Genomic DNA, 15,887 nt, shown 5'->3' with positions numbered 1-15,887 from the left:
AAGCGTCTCTGTTGTAACTTAAAAAAACAGAACCATAGGCACTCAGTCAACGAGATAGGAGGAGACATACTAACTGATAGACAGCCTGCAATTCTTGTAAGTGATGCACCAAGTTTTTGGCGGAAAATTATGACAAAAAAAAAAAAAACGCTGCTAGTGCCAACACATCTCTGCAGTTTGGACATATTTCATTATATCTAAAAAACCAACAGATAGCAATTTGCAAAACGTGTAATGCTGAAGACAGTACACTTTTAAGACAGGGTGCATCTGCAAAGAATTTGTTCGGTTAAATTTACCACCTGAAATCATTATCATTTATTGTACACACAAGTGGGGTCAAGTTTTACATTTTATTTTATATTGTACATTGTTGGAATGTGCTAAATAAATATTTTCATATTTTCGTAACTGTGTTATTCTTTCAAACATTAATATTAATTTATGCAATTGCAGTGATTGATTTTTTATTTTTTTTTGGTTTAGTTCAGTCATAGCCATAAATGCAACAGTACTAATAATTGGCATAATAATTTCTTTTGGTGTTTCGGTTTTCGGCCAAGAATTTTGATTTTGGTGCATCACTAATTCTCACTGTTGACTACATACAAAAAGAAACCAATTATCAAAAAAAAAAAAAACAGGGCATGCAGTTCTTACCTTACACTAGTACTTCTGAAATAGTGAGGCAGGCCTCCCTGGGGTGGAGTTAGGTGCCAGGGGAGTGTGAAGGGCTTCTAATGAAATATGGCATGCTGGACAAGTGTACCATTGCTGTAATGCTTGACTGAGAAAATGTCTCCAGTCACTAGGTGGCAGCAAATCATACACTGGTTTGTACAGATAACAACATACATACAAAGAACATTACCTGAAGGACTGCACATGCACCAAAATATATAAACAATTCTATTATTATTTTTAATTATTTGTGTATTTCTATTTGATACTGAATTGATATCGAAGCAATGCAATCAAATGACCCAAAGACTCAAAATCTAAGGACCTAATACAGCAGCAGACACTGGTCTCACCATCGTCATTGCACCCATTTGAATATCAGTGCGAGTGTGTCAAATTAAAAAAAGAACAATAACAGTACAATTTTGGACCCTCTTATTGACCAATTTTATTTTCTGAACATACACCACAGGCACCTTAGGTAGTCCATGGGGGCTACCACATGCTCCAGGGCACCACATCGGTGACTCCGGTCCAAAAGGATACTCTGTATACTGTTTTGTCTTGGTGTTTAAGTGTACAGAAAAATTACTTTAAAACAACAAAGTCATAGCCAAAACATTTAAAAATTCCCCAAGTTGTTTGTTTTACTCTTTGCTCTTTACTGAAAAATAAATCTTTATTTGCATAATACAACTGAGAGGCATCATGAACACAACAGCTATGAAAACAGGTCAAAAGGTAACCAACCAAATAAAGAAACAGTTCTCGCATTGCTGCACGTCATGTCAGACAGTGTGTTTTTCTCTGTCTCTAAAGGTTTTCTGCTCCACGGATCCTCCTTGCCAACTGGATGTCACGAGGGAACAAGGTCACTCTCTTGGCGTGGATGGCACACAGGTTTGAGTCCGCAAACAGTCTGACAAGAAAAGCCTCTGCAGCCTGGAGTGGAGAATTACAGAGAAATATTTAAACTGATGCATATCTTCAAATAAAATGTGTTTTGTTCAAATTATATTGTGTTGTAATTGGTATTGCATCAAACAACAGTTTTTAATCAAATATAATTTAAACAAAAATAAGTTATGGTCTTCATTTTGAACAACTAAAGCACATTTTACCTTCTTTAGTATTAATGTGTCTGAAATGCATCACTTTGAGATGCTTTAGAGCAGGAGAGGTCAAACCTTCGTGCAGACGGACCTGGTCACTATCAGTTGGATAAAGTATGTTTATGTGAATTAATAGGAATATAATGTACAGGGCCAAACTCAAAATATAAATTCAATTCAAAGAAAACTTATAGAGTGGGGTTTCAAGATACGGGTTTAATCCATTCCACAACAGCACTCGTATGTAGTGATAAGTGGATCGATCCACTATCAATAGTATCGATACCAAGTCGGTATCGGAACAATGCTAGCCTGGTGAGATACATTCTTTACTTAAAGTTCTACTCTCATTTGCAATGCTCCGGTTTTGGCAAACAAGGAAACAGCCAGGTCGCCGGACTCGCCGCTCCTGTGTCAGCACAGAGCAGGCACACTTTGCTCCCCCGTCTCCATCTTGTGATTAGATGTCACGACTCACGTAACTAAGACGCGAAAAGCAAACAAACAAGCAAGTTACCAGCTCAGGTTCATCAGCACACGCACAGAGAAAAAAAAGAGGAACGCCATGTGATTGTATTTTCAAGCCTAAAACGAGACAACAGCAAAATGTGGGATTTGTAAAATGCTGGTCAGGTATAGTGGAAACACTACCAATTTATATAAACATATAAATAAAAAAAACTGGCCCTGCTGTAAGACCCCTAGCTGGACAGTTAGTGAGTCACAGACAAAATGCATTAAAAGCAAAAAATGTTAATATGATATTGTTCTTGAACAATAAACCTGTAACCAAAACCTTCGTTCTGCACAGATTAACTAAAGGCTTTCGGGGTTGCTAACTTTTTTTACATATTATTTATAATTTCACCAGTTGTTTTTGTTGTTTAGAAATTTAATTTAATTCTCAACAGTACTTGTTTGTTTACTGGTTTGCGTGCACTTTTTATTTAGGAAATTTGATAATAAAGCATTTTTTTATATATAGCATTTATTATAAACATTGTCCTAATTCTGTCCTTGGTTTTAATAATAAAAAAGGAAACACCACAAAAAAACACTTAAGGTCATGAAAATTAATCGAGATTTAGCAATTCAATGACACATCCACCTTATTTATTGAAAAGTAATGGTCTCGGTATTGGCGATTCTGGCCCGTATTTACTTTCCCCATTAAAAAGAACTAAAAACCAATAAATTAGTTCGAGCACCCAGAAATATACTATTAATTACTTAAATTAAAATCCCCCCAACTAAACAACAAAAACATAGATATAAACAAATATATTGATAATATAAATAATAATAATTAACATTTAACAGAAAACATTATATATTATTGTTATAAAAATAGGTAAAATAACCAAGCGAGGGACAGTGAGCAAGACAGCGCAACAGAGAGAAAGAGAGAGAGAGAGAGAGAGCGGGAACAGCGAGGGACACTGAGCACGACAGAGAGAAAGAAAGAGAGAAAGAGAGAGGGAGGGAGCAGTGAGGGAAATTGTGACAACGCAACTGTGTTGAGCGGGAAAATGGAGCTTAGTTGAAAACTCGTAACTAGATGTTTCCATGTATCTCGAAGAAAATCTTGCAAATGTTGCTTACTTGCAACTTGGAAAACTCATATTTTGGGTAGCTGGTATCTTGAAGCCCCCACAGTATTTAAATTTAAGAGGGAACAGTGATGTTGTCCCAGTTCATCAAACTTCGTTGTCAGTTTGACTGTTAACACTCTCATGACAGATGTGGAGCCTTTATTACTTAACTGAGATATGTGGCAAGATTTGTTGATGTTTGTTACACTGTTGTGGACGGGGCCCTCTTGTGGCCATAGATTATGAAGGGTTAATACGTTATAATAGTTTTGCAACAAACTGCCATGTCTCTACCTGAGCTAGGGGTAAACAAAAGTATTGATACATTGTAATATTGCAATATTTCGTTTCACAATATCGTACTGATATTCTAAGTCACGCTACTGTTTTTTTATTATTAACAATTAATGTGCAAATATTCATGGCGATGAATCTTTTTACTTTGCTATTATTTCTTCTCTAGTGATTACAAAGGTAGATCTCTCTGTTCCAATTTCAGAAACGTGATGTCAAGCATGTACAAGCTGAAAGGACATCCACGGTACAGTCTAAAACTACAATTCCCATAACACTGTTGCTTCCGAAATTCAGATTACATCACAACAAAAGTTCTGTCTAAGGTGCGGGCGTGCACAATCGCGCACTGCACGAACATTCTGAGCGCACAAGAACATCGAAAAAATCTTAAAATAAAACTCAACATAAAACCTACTGTGTTGTAGGTATTAATTGATGCAAAAAATAACATAATGATGTATCTCACTGAGTAACAGGAGTCCAGCCAATGATACGAGATGGTTCATTTACGCTACGCAGCCAAATCATACCATTGCTTGTATATTTACCATGTAGTGATGGGAATTTCAGCTCTTTTTAGTTAGCCAGATCATTTGGCTCAGCTCACCATTAAGAGCCGGCTTTTTCGGCTATCCATTTTACCACATGCCTTTTATAATTCAGCCACATTTAGCGCTGTTTTGACTTGTGATTTGTATTTGGAAATATATCACTTTAAATTTTAATAAATTGCTGTAGCCAATTGCATTTACAGTTGTAAAATCCCTTGTAGCAAGACATGGGTGATGGGTCCATTTCATTTCATTTTAATGGCTGGTTAGCTGCATGGTCACTAACACAGCAAACCACTTTGTTTTCTATTTGCCATTCCTTTGCCACTTTTAGCAGTTGCTCTGCTAAGTTTGCCATCAACAAAGGTGAAAAATAAGGTAAAATTTTAGTTAGATTTGTTACATTTTTTGGTGACATTTCTTAAGATTTTTCATTTATGGATATTTATAATTAATTGCTGTTACTACGAGATAATTTATGGGTAGTATGAATGCTAATAAAAAAATGTGTAATTATATTTTGCAGACAAAGTTTTACAGGAATTTACACAGTATCACTGCACATGTCATTGTGCAAGATGTGAATGTGTTTTAATGTTTGCACAGTGTTATGTCTGGTCTCATTCCCTCCAGAGCAAGACCCTCACCCAGACCACAACTGGACTTCACCTAGGCCAAATGCAGGACACTCACATATAACATACTACACGTCTGATGAACAAGATTTTTGTCTTTTTCATTTTAAGTGGGGTAAATTACTTAAATTAAAAGTAACCTAATGGAAATTGCTGCTTTCATTTAATTATTTTAAGAATCCATGTAACTTGATAAGATCCAGGTTTTAAACAAGTGTGATACCGGTGTGTGGGCACAGCGTGTACTTCTGATGTTGGTCATAGTGGTCCTCAGTGTACTCAGGGAGCTTGTATGTACTGTATGCCTCAGTGTACTCAGGGAGCTTGTATGTATGTCCAGACAAATGGAAACATTAGAGGGAACACTGATCAGAACCAGTGACCTCTGCAACCCTCTGGTGGTCTCCTAATGTTAAGAAATATCTGCTTGTCGCACAAGAAGACCCAACATGCTTTTGTATCCACCATTGCCCACAGCAATTAGTGCCAGAGCCATGTCTTCTTTCTCATCAAGTTAGAACTCGTTGCGTTATGTAAGTTAGGTTACAACTGCAGCTATTGACTATAGTGTATATGTAATAAAGTAAGTAATATTGTTATATAATAGAAGTATAAATATAACAATTTAGATCATCTTAATGAGAATGATTTTAATGAAATTGATTTGATTATATGAGACTGATTAAGATGAATTGTTCCTACACAGCATTGTGTGTTTACACACAGTGAGACTGATTAAGATGAATTGTTCCTATATATCAACTGGTATTGTACCTACACAGCATTGTGTGTTTACTATGCTGACAGTTTTTTGACATTTATATTGTTTGAAAAAAGTCAATATTCTAATCAACAAGCTTCAGCTTAGGACCATTAATGTTTGGTCAAATTATTTTCCATTTGACCAAATAATTACATTTTATATACTTGTTTTTCATATGTTTGCATAAGTCCTCAACATGTGCAAGGTATTGACTTATTAAATGTAGGTCTGTCTATCTAAAATGTAAAGCTCTGTTTCACTAGTTTGTGATCAGTGCCATCAGTGTCCCGCAGATCTTATTCAAACATTTTAGTTTTGGCCTCAACTGCACAGCTATTGGAGGGATGTGTTTGCTGTTATTTCAAATGTGAAGGGCAGGAAAAGTGACCCAATTGTGACCATCATTGTGGTCCTCTTTGCCGAAAGACCCTAGCTTTTATGACTATTCTGGCCAGGAGGGTTATTTTACAACAGAGGAAGTCACCAAAGCCTCCTTCTCATATACACTGGCATAGGGATACTCTTAACTTTCTTAAATTGGATCAGAATGTCATTACAGGGTGATACATTTTTAGAAATATGGAAGCCGTAGCTGCAATTAGCTGGTCGAACTAACATTTCTTCTGTTCCGGAATAGCTTCAATTGTTTTAACTTGTCTTATTTGTTTATTTACATTTATGGTACTCTGTGCATTAAAAGAATTCCACCTGTTTCTTTTTTTCCACATATGAATCTAATTTCTAAAATAGAATATTTACACTAGATTGTAGTGTAATTGGTCAGAGGGTTCTTTCTTTTGATGTGTGTTTTGTTTTGTTTTTTTCTAAAAGGATTGCACAGTGTACCTTCCAGTGGACTCACCACCCGCAGGAAGGTTTGTGGGGTTGGTACGGTGCAGTGTGATCTGGGTGGCGACTGCTGCCCCCGCGACCCGGTAACGGATAAGCGGATGAAAATGGATGGATGGATTGCACAGTGTATTTTATGTTCTCTATTGCTGATGACCTACATAACAAAAACCCTCAATATATTGTTGTGCCTGTATTTTTGCAGTAGATAGATAGATAGCACTTTAATTTTAGCTTTATTTCCTTATACTGTAAAATGCAATTGCATTGTCTCGTATCGTGACGCATATCACAGTGCCAGATTTTTGCCGATACACATGCCTAACCTGAGCTGCGCCATAATAATTTAAATGGATAATGGATGACTAAACGTTTATCCAGTTGAAGGCAATGGATTTCTGGGGCATACAGAGTTAGCCAGTCCATTGATGGTCTTCTAAAAACACTCTCATATCGCAGAACTGTTTCAGTACTGTTGAGTGTAAATGCAGCTTGGACAAGTGGACAGTGGTGGAAACGTCTTACCTCCTGCACAGCCAGGAGAGCATACACCTGCCATTTTAAGGCTCCTCGGGAAAAACTTTGACAAACTTCTCGAACCTGTAACATATCGAGAAAAATGTACTGATTTTTTTTTTAAAGATATGGCACAAAATATTACAATGTTGTTTAGAAGACATGTCAGGCCACTAAACTAAAGCTGTATGTTTATCGTCAATGCAAATATAACAGAAAACCACATAAACATCTTCCTTAAATATTTGCAATATATTTGTTGTTGCCACTGCTGGGAGACTCACCAGACGCGAGAATGGTGCCTTCCTTAGCAAAAGGTCTGTGCTTTTCTGGTACTTTCGGATTTCCATCAAGGCCTTGGTTCCTGGCCTAAACTTCCTTTTCTTAGTAGATGCTGGATGATGGAGTCCTAGAAACATTTTTTTTATGATGCAGTTGGGCTTTTGTTTTCAGAGTTAGTAGGACCCATAGCCAGGAGGGAAGGAGGCATGTGTATATAGTAGGAATACATGCTCAGGAGATGCAGCAGCGGTGAGTTGATCAGACAACCCACAGCACATCGCACTTGCTTTTATTAATAACCCTCCTGTTGTCTTCGGGTCAAAATGACCCACCACTGTGTTAAAAACCAATTAAAAATCCCCTAAACGATATTTTTTCAACTTGAAATTTGATGACTTTTTCTAGATTGACCCCAACATTAGAAAAACTGAATGGTTGCCTTTATTCATATTTCCATGTAAGCTCTACAAAAAAGAAAAAAGGTACAAATATTGTCTTCGGGTCAAAATGACCCGACAGTCAAATTGAGTTGAAATCACAGCCACAGAGTTAGTTACCCATAACGAAATGTGATAATATGTTAGTTCTGTCCCAAACCAATCAGTACCAGACGTTAACAAGACAAGACAGGTGGTCTTCTTGAGGACCGCACCCCGAATTCTCTCTGTGCTGAAGCCATAAGTGCGCCTTATAACGTTGAACAGGCTCTAGAGCTGATTTTTATCAGATGTCAAACAAGACAACTCTGATTCAGAAGAAGATGGGGAGGAATACAACCCAGAGAATGATGAATCTTCAGAAGAAGAAGAAATCCCTGAAGCTAAAAGAGAGACTTTCTTTTCAAACAATGGCAAAATAACATGGTCCTCGGCAGGATATGACAAACACGGCAGGGCGGCAAAACAAAATGTCATGAGGTTGATCTCAGCACCCACAAGATATGCAGACTTTGTCATGAGAAACACTCTACCTGTTCATCACACTAGCAATAGAAAAGATAATCCTGGAGATGACAAATCTGGAGGGTTTTCACAAATATGGAGACAGCTGGAAAAGGATGGATGAGACTGACCTGCATGCCTACTTGGGACTGCTAATCTTAGCATTCAAAACTCCTTTTTGAACATTTCTATTCTTTCTTAAGCTATAGAAATACTATACAAATGTTGCTTACCACCCATACAGTAAACAGTAATACAATTGACAGTGTCATAGCAACGAGTGGTGTCTTAAATGAATGCAGTCTATCTGCCAGGTAAAGAGGGAAAACTCAAGTATTTACACCATTTGTGGTAAATGACAAGTTGTTTCTTCAAGCAAAATAAGATTTGGTGATTAAAATTCAATTAAGCTGCTTATATCGGGTATTGGGTGTTTAGTAAATATGGGTCATTTTGACCCAGAGGACATGGAATACACAGAATTACATATATAATTCAGTATAGAGAATATGAGGACAACAGGAGGGTTAACTGGGGTAACAAAGTTAAAGAAAGGTATTAGACAAAAATGATTGCGGGAATGGCACTGGTAACTAACATTTTTGCATTTAACATCAGCTCTATGTTTCCATAAAATTTTCCAAGAAATATTTATATTTAATATATATTTATTGACAATAGAGGCCATGAACAATGTTTGTATTGTTTTTTTTCCCCAAACAAAACATCTAATTTGTAGTCATGATTGAGTCGATAATACACTGAAAACCTAATTATTATTCACTGTTTAGGATTACACAACAGTTATGTCACAATTCTTTACCTACTTTCACTCCAGAAAAATGAGACATTTTGTATTAAAAGGTAACTAGTGGTTACATACAACCATCTTTTTTGATGGAAAAATAACTTGCTGATTAATTTAGATTTGATTTAAATCACAAATTGAGTATTTTGAATTTTTTCTCTCTATCCAGTTCTCTTAGAACTATTTGACATATATTCATACTACCTACTCATTGACAGTAATTAAAAAGAAAAAGAAAAAAAATGCTTCTTCTAACACTGATTTTAAATGAAATTATATAACTTTCAGTGTATTGTAGTGAAGTTGGTCAGAGGACATTAGCCAAGGGAAAGTTAATGATGATGTGGATCAAAGGACGTCAATCCAAGGTGGCAGCCTGCAATTCTTACTGCTGACAATATGCATCAACCTAGTTATCGAAAGATGGGTGCATGCACTTCTTAACTTATACCAACCAACCAGTGCCCATTAAATACGAGGTAAAAAAATGTACCTGAAGGCCCGCTGCGTCTCGGTGAACGTTGTGTCGACGTGGACGGACCTGGCACCGGTGAGCGTCTCTGAGGGGCTTTTCCCTTACGACGGTGAGCTGAGGTATCATGGCGCATTCTGTCTGGGCTGGTTGGGGAAAACGTCTCTGCAGTAACTGCAAAAAACAGAACTACTGTATGGGCACTCAGACAATGAAATAGGACGAGGCATACTAACTGATAGACTGTTGTGTTATGTAAGGATATTTTGGATATAAAAAATTAAAAGCGTTCTTGTTTGGATGCGCATAGATGCAATCTATAAAATACTATACTATGGTATACTATATAATATAAAAATATCTGTGTTGCAAGATAAAACTAAACTTAGACATCTTAGTAAGCAGTTTAATGTCAAGTTTTTTAAATAGCATATTTAATGAGAAAACTTTAATGTTACATTTTCCCCGAAAATGTTACAAAGCCCCGACCTGTTAGCAGTTGTAAGAGCTAGCTTTGTTGTACAGTTGTTTTAGGGGGACGTTCAACACTCATAAAGGCAAATTATATGGAAAATTGTTGGAGAAAGTCAAAACACACAAACCTGTTGTGTCCTTAAAACATAACCGACCTTTTTAAAAATTAATAAAACTCGAAAACAAATAAACTGCGCATCGAGTATTTTAAAAAATGGAATCGGAATAGTACCAGTTTATCGAGGAGATTCAAAAGGTTGCGACTCACCAGCTCAGCCAATCAACGAGAGGCTAGGCGGGGCGTTTTTTCTGGGTAAGCGCTTGGCATATTTAACCTGACTTTTTACAGGGGCGGAAATTATTTGTTTTAATAATTAATGTTACAATATGTCATTATCTTAGTGTAGAGCCCAAACTCAACATTAAAATGCAAGAAACTCAAGTCATTTCTTTTTTTGTGAGACGCTTCTGAGATTACAGATGAGTTTTTTTAAATCTAATGATTCGCCTATTTTATCTTTACGGTATAAATCTATCAGTATCATGAGCAACACACCTTTGGTTGGTGTATGGCTAGAAGAGCATGGGTGTTAACCTTTGCAGTATAAATGTTCTGACACATTGTGTTTTATAAAGCCCATCTACTGGCTTGATTTTTTTTTTATGTCAAATATGCAGTTTAAATATGCAATTAAATATCCACATAGACAACACATTTGAGTTTTCATAGTGCTCATAATAATATATATAACATATTGAGGATTATGAAATTTAAAGCACCGTAAATATCTGTGAGCAATAGTTAAAATTGAATTTGGAATCCTTACTGAAATCTTTACTTGATCGATGTTGAACCAATTTATCATTTTTCCTGGAGCATGTTTGGCCATCTGTAGCAAAATGGCAAGATTGGGGTGGTAACTAGAGCATTGTGGGTCTCAGCCTTTCCTGACTAAACTCTCTCATATTTCTGGTAATGAAACTCTGGCTGTTGTCTCTCTTACTGCACGTCCATTAAATGTAACATATGACGTCATCGACTGAAGTGAAAGGAGGGATCACGTATGTTTTTCCTGTACAGGCAACATCGCTCCAGTTGTCACTTTTAAATTATTGTCTAAATGTAAAGTGTGAAGCTGATAAGCACACACAAAATACTGCACATAGAATAATTTCAACTCTCTTAAACGGAACTGGCTTTAGTGATTGATGAGTTTGGCTTTCTACTTAAAAGACATAGAAAAACAAAAATAGCCACAACGACAAATGCTTAAGCTGAGTTCTTTTATACTGTACGTTTTGTGCCGTTTGATACTACTGTCTCACTGTTTGCCAAAGTGCCAACAGAAACAGTTCATCCTTTGTTGTGTTTATTTATTATTGTGTTGCAGTATTTTTCCCTGCCTGTGAAGCTTAAACCTGGTATGTAGCTATCCATTGGCTTTATAATGCTGTCACATTTTAAGATGTTTGTTAACTAAGCTTCAAACTCAAATGACATAATTTCCCCAAGCCTCTCAATTATGCAAATCTTAATGGCAACAGTGTTAACAATATCCAGGTAAAGTTATCCACACTAGCAACTTTGGTAATAAAGTTGATCATGTCACATAATTGTATTAACATTTGTTAACATCTTACTGTTCACTTTGGTGATGGGTTAACAGCAGAGGTCACATTTCGTTGTGTGCAGTGTTGTGCTGTGTCACAATGTCAAGTTCACCTTCCTTTGTCTACTTTTTCATATAGTTTCCTGTATTTCTCTTTTTACCCTTACGCTAATATATAAACACACTTTGGGGATTTACATTATATTTTTATTCCTAAAAAGGTAATAAAGGACGGACCCCTTAAAGTAAGACAACATTTGGCTTTTTTTAATTTAGTACTTCTCAGCATGAGAAGCATCACGAGTGATGCTTCTCATCGCATAGGCGATTTCCGGGAGGGCGCGCTCGTGTGTGCGTGCGCGCCCTGAGTTACGTGATACGTCAGAGCGCTCTGTCGACTTCAGTACAGTTCTGATGACTTAGGATGAGCTGCCGCTCTAACTGTGAAGTGAACTAAAAGGAGCTACACAGCCAAACTTCAATTCCCGGGTCTGAACCATTGAACATATTCTTAGACAATTTACCGGAGAAAAGTGTCAGGAAAATCCAAAGTGGAGGGAGAGCCGCTGTTCTGTTCACGCAACGTCCGTGACGTCGCTACGCCGCCCGGGCTGCCGTTCCACTACCACCGCGTTCTCCTCTACCGCTCCCAAGCCGCTTGTCACTTCGCATCTAGACGGATACTTTCGCCATTTATATATCGATAGAACTGATCGAAATATCTGCACTGACCAGTTACGCCAATCGCTTCTTGTATGGTGATGGAGAGGAAGAGGACGGAATGTGCCGCTCTGCCGCCCGGCTGGAAGAAAGAAGAAGTAATCAGGAAGTCCGGGCTGAGTGCCGGGAAGAGCGACGTTTACTATTACAGGTAAGAACAAATCCACATAAACACCTATCGATCTATTAATCGAACGTAGTTTGGTCACCAGTGTCCTCCATGCCGGTGACGTCACAGCTTGTTCATGGTCAGTTTGAACGTGACTCTTGACATGAAACTTTGTTCAGGCTCTGTGACGTTATCATTACGTCAGGAATGTTAGATAATCTTTGTGATCGAACTGGCAGAAGTAGAATGAGAGGCATGCTGTTTTTCAAATGTGCTGCGCTTTCAAAGTTCTGACATTATCTTATCTCACTGTGTGTCGTAATCCAGAATCTGAGGTCGATCTCGGCATCATTTACTGGCTGAAAATTGTCAGGAGCCTTTAGTTATTTCATATGACCAGAATTGTCTTATGGACTCGGACTGTGTCCTATGTGGCATGGCCTTTATAACCACGTGGGCTGCAGTGGCTGTAGCCTGCAGACACTTACACTTACATATGTCCCACAAAAGGTTGTTTTTGCTCCTACATTAGCAATTAATGTTCATCCAAAAATGAGTCTGAGCACCTGTTAGCTATGTAGGCTGTCTACTGCCCTAGACGATGTGGACTACATTTAATTTTTGAAAGTAACCAAGAACTGCAGCCAACACTTTCCTCCTCAGATAAGCAACAGCCCATAATAAGTCCAACACTACGGTTTTGTACTTGCACTTGTACTTGTATTGTGTGTTGTGAGTCTTCCACTAAAAAGAAATACACAGACATCTACTCAGGAGCTCTCACAGACATAGACCACAACAGAAGCACATTGACAGTAGAGGTATATTTTACTGAGTTAAAAAAAAAATTTAAAAAGCAAATTTAGGTGGATATACTTTTCTACACCTGAGAAGTAAGGGTCTCTCTTCCATTTATTCAACCCACCAGGGCTGTATCAGGATGTAAAACAGAAATCCATAAGTATCCAAATACATTCTCTTAACAAATAATTGGTGGGCAACTCAGAAGAAACAACCCATGATGTTTTTTCTGAGGTTATGGCCCAGATGGGCAGCAGTGGCAGTACAGTGCAGACTAGACACCAAGTTATATACAGATTACCACATGCAGCAGTAAATATGTTTCTTTTGGAGTGATGGGGGAATGGAGACTGTTGCCAGAAAACAAATATCCAGAACCTCAGGACACAAAACATCAAAACTCAAGGGTCCAACTGTTCTTCAGTTCTTTAATGTTTAAAACTGTTCCCCTTATTCGCTCTTAAGGGAGAATATTTGAATTGATACTAGTACCACTAGTAATTTGGTACTTGGTACTACACAAGAACCTACACGTTGGTACCAAGTTGATGCCAACATGCAAAAAGTACATTGATGCCTGCTTTTTTCAGTACCAAATATTCAACTTTTCTTGGCCAAAGTGATGGAAGCAATTGAGCATTCAGCGTCACCACTGAAGAAGAAAGGCTGATATCAACCAACAAAATGGCTTCAACAAGTGCGGGTGAAACACAGCACCTAGACTTATCGATAAACCAGGTAGTAGAAGTCGTGTGGGGAGATGTTCGCATTCGAGGTGGATGAATGCAAAGCAATTATAAATCCACAAAATTTGACATGTAAACGGTGCCTCCAAAATGTTTAAACAAAAGGAGGAAATTTCAGCTTAAGAGCCAGCTCACTGTTTGTAGAGGTGCAGGCTCCTAACGATCACTCAGTCACTCCTTTACGTTAACAAATGGTTAATGTAATGTAATGATGCCGTCATATAACGTGAGATTATTAGATGCTCTCTGTCTCTGAGCTGAAGTTATTTGAAAACTTTATTTTCCTTTACAATATTAGTCTGAGGATGATACTGACCAGGAGACGCAAGAGGAGAGTCACACCCTAACACAGCCAGCAATCACAGAATACCAATGTTTTTTTTAATGTAGAATAGTTGACTACTGTTGTTGTGACAGTATTTATAATCACAGTACTCTTTGTATATTTTGGGATGTTATTGGCCACTGCTGTTGTTTTTGAATGTAAGGTTACGTCTTGGCAGCTGGTACTGCATTTTTAATTCTGTGCAAAAAGATGATGAAGCACAGTGATCTCAAATACTTGACAGTTTTTAAGTAGTGAATTTAAAAATACATGGTTTCTATTATTTTATTTTTATCCTGGTATCAAATAAGTAATTCACAGGTATTGGTATGGACTACTGAAATTCTGGTATCGTGCAACCCTACAGTGACCTGTTAGGGTTGTTTTGTTTAAGTACTTCTCCATAATCAATGTTATATGCAACACATTTGAAATACTACTGAGCCTGATCATAAACACTGCATTGATGAGAGCCAGCTAACCATTAGCACTATGTTGTATTTAGTATGTGAGATCCTTCTTTGGTTTTTCTTAAGACGTCAGTATGTATCTTCTACTCTTTGTTGACCCTCCTCGCCCTCATCGAGTTGTGACACTCTGCTGCCACCAGCTGTTTTCACACAGGCTGCGTCCACTTCCTGTTGATGTGCGCAGCGCTGAGTTACTAGGAGCTCAGTGCTGCTAACTTCCTGTCAAAGAGAGAGACCTTTTTTTCTTTTGTTTTTTTTTTGAGTGGGTCAGCTGTGAAGCCCGACTCATCACTGCCAGTAAAAAGCATGGAGTCAGCGGGTGGACTTACGAGAACAGCAGCAACACCCCACAGAGGCATTTGCTGCTCAGTGGTTTTATGTAATGCCCTCAAAGGCAACAAGATTTGAAGTGGTTCAAAAACTTCGGCATATGACTTTAGAACTGGAGCAAACAATGCTCAGATACATCTACAGGGGTTGTGAGTCCAGGTCTGTTCTTACGATTGATGAACCACTTGTGTAAGAAGCATTTTACGGAGTAGAGGAGCCCACTCCTCCACCCAAAAAAAACCCCCCGTTTCACCTCCATTCTAGGGTGCAGTGAAGAAGACTGAAGACTGATGAAATTTTATGGACCTAAATTACTCCATATAGCAGGGGTCCCCAAACTTTTTCCTGTGAGGGCCACATAACTTTTCCCTTCTCTGATGGGGGGCCGGGGTCAGTTTGTAACAGAAAAAATGTGACGATTGCAGGAGTGCCTAAACGTAAACATTTATTGTTTTCCAGAAAGCACAATCAAATAACCGTTTCTGGATTCTTCACAGAACAAAAGTCAGGAAATAAATAATAACACTATTAATGAAATAAATAATAATCAAATAACCCCCTCTGGGTTATTCACAGAAAAAAGCCAGGAAATAAATAATAATATTTATGAAATAAATCTCTCAAAGTTCTTGTGTCCCTTCCTTATAATCCTTTTGTAGGTTCCAGCAGGCTTGTAGACGTTGCTGTTTGCAGCTCTCTCTCTCTCTCTCATCAACCTCCCTGTGAAAACCACAAAGCAAGCAGCATCTGCACAGCACAACCAGTACCACTACCAGTATGGTTGTGGAGATGGATTTTATTTA

General features: G+C 37.8%; 2 protein-coding genes across 8 annotated transcripts in view; one reads left to right on the top strand and one right to left on the bottom strand.

Moving 5' to 3' along the window:
- Positions 1–1,110: 1,110 nt before the first annotated feature.
- Positions 1,111–12,437, bottom strand: cenpa (histone H3-like centromeric protein A). Of its 5 annotated transcripts, none has more exons than XM_008324367.3 (5): positions 12,316–12,437; positions 9,521–9,673; positions 7,281–7,405; positions 7,006–7,080; positions 1,111–1,623 (listed from the first exon to the last, which is right to left on the bottom strand). In XM_008324367.3, the coding sequence occupies exons 2-5, from the start codon at positions 9,633–9,635 to the stop codon at positions 1,495–1,497; spliced, it is 444 nt and encodes a 147-aa protein (XP_008322589.1). In that variant the 5' UTR covers positions 9,636–9,673; positions 12,316–12,437; the 3' UTR covers positions 1,111–1,494. The 5 variants fall into 5 exon arrangements, with proteins under 5 accessions (XP_008322589.1, XP_008322587.1, XP_024917986.1 ...); XM_008324365.3 differs by lacking the exon at positions 12,316–12,437 and adding an exon at positions 12,108–12,246; XM_025062218.1 differs by lacking the exon at positions 12,316–12,437 and adding an exon at positions 10,242–10,396.
- mbd2 (methyl-CpG binding domain protein 2) overlaps positions 12,241–15,887 on the top strand; it is a 32,747-nt gene continuing 29,100 nt past the window's right edge. For all 3 annotated transcript variants that reach the window (XM_008324368.3, XM_008324370.3, XM_025062217.1), the window contains exon 1: positions 12,241–12,454. In XM_008324368.3, coding sequence (XP_008322590.1) covers positions 12,339–12,454 — 116 coding nt within the window. In that variant the 5' untranslated portion in view covers positions 12,241–12,338. The remainder of the gene's footprint in view (positions 12,455–15,887) is intronic.

This window comes from Cynoglossus semilaevis, chromosome 14 (genome assembly GCF_000523025.1).
Source record: "Cynoglossus semilaevis isolate Cse_v1.0 chromosome 14, Cse_v1.0, whole genome shotgun sequence".
NCBI classification, from domain to species: domain Eukaryota; kingdom Metazoa; phylum Chordata; class Actinopteri; order Pleuronectiformes; family Cynoglossidae; genus Cynoglossus; species Cynoglossus semilaevis.
The sequence above is the reverse complement of the archived record's forward strand: the minus strand, read 5'-3'. Positions and strand labels throughout refer to the sequence as shown.

Coding starts and splice junctions, on each gene's coding strand:
- cenpa (XM_008324367.3), bottom strand. CDS start 9,635: ATGCGCCATGATACCTCAGCTCACCGTCGTAAGGGAAAAGCCCCTCAG. Junction 7,081..7,280: donor AGGCACCATTCTCGCGTCTG/GTGAGTCTCCCA, acceptor GATATGTTACAG/GTTCGAGAAGTTTGTCAAAG. Junction 1,624..7,005: donor CTCTCCTGGCTGTGCAGGAG/GTAAGACGTTTC, acceptor TCTCCACTCCAG/GCTGCAGAGGCTTTTCTTGT.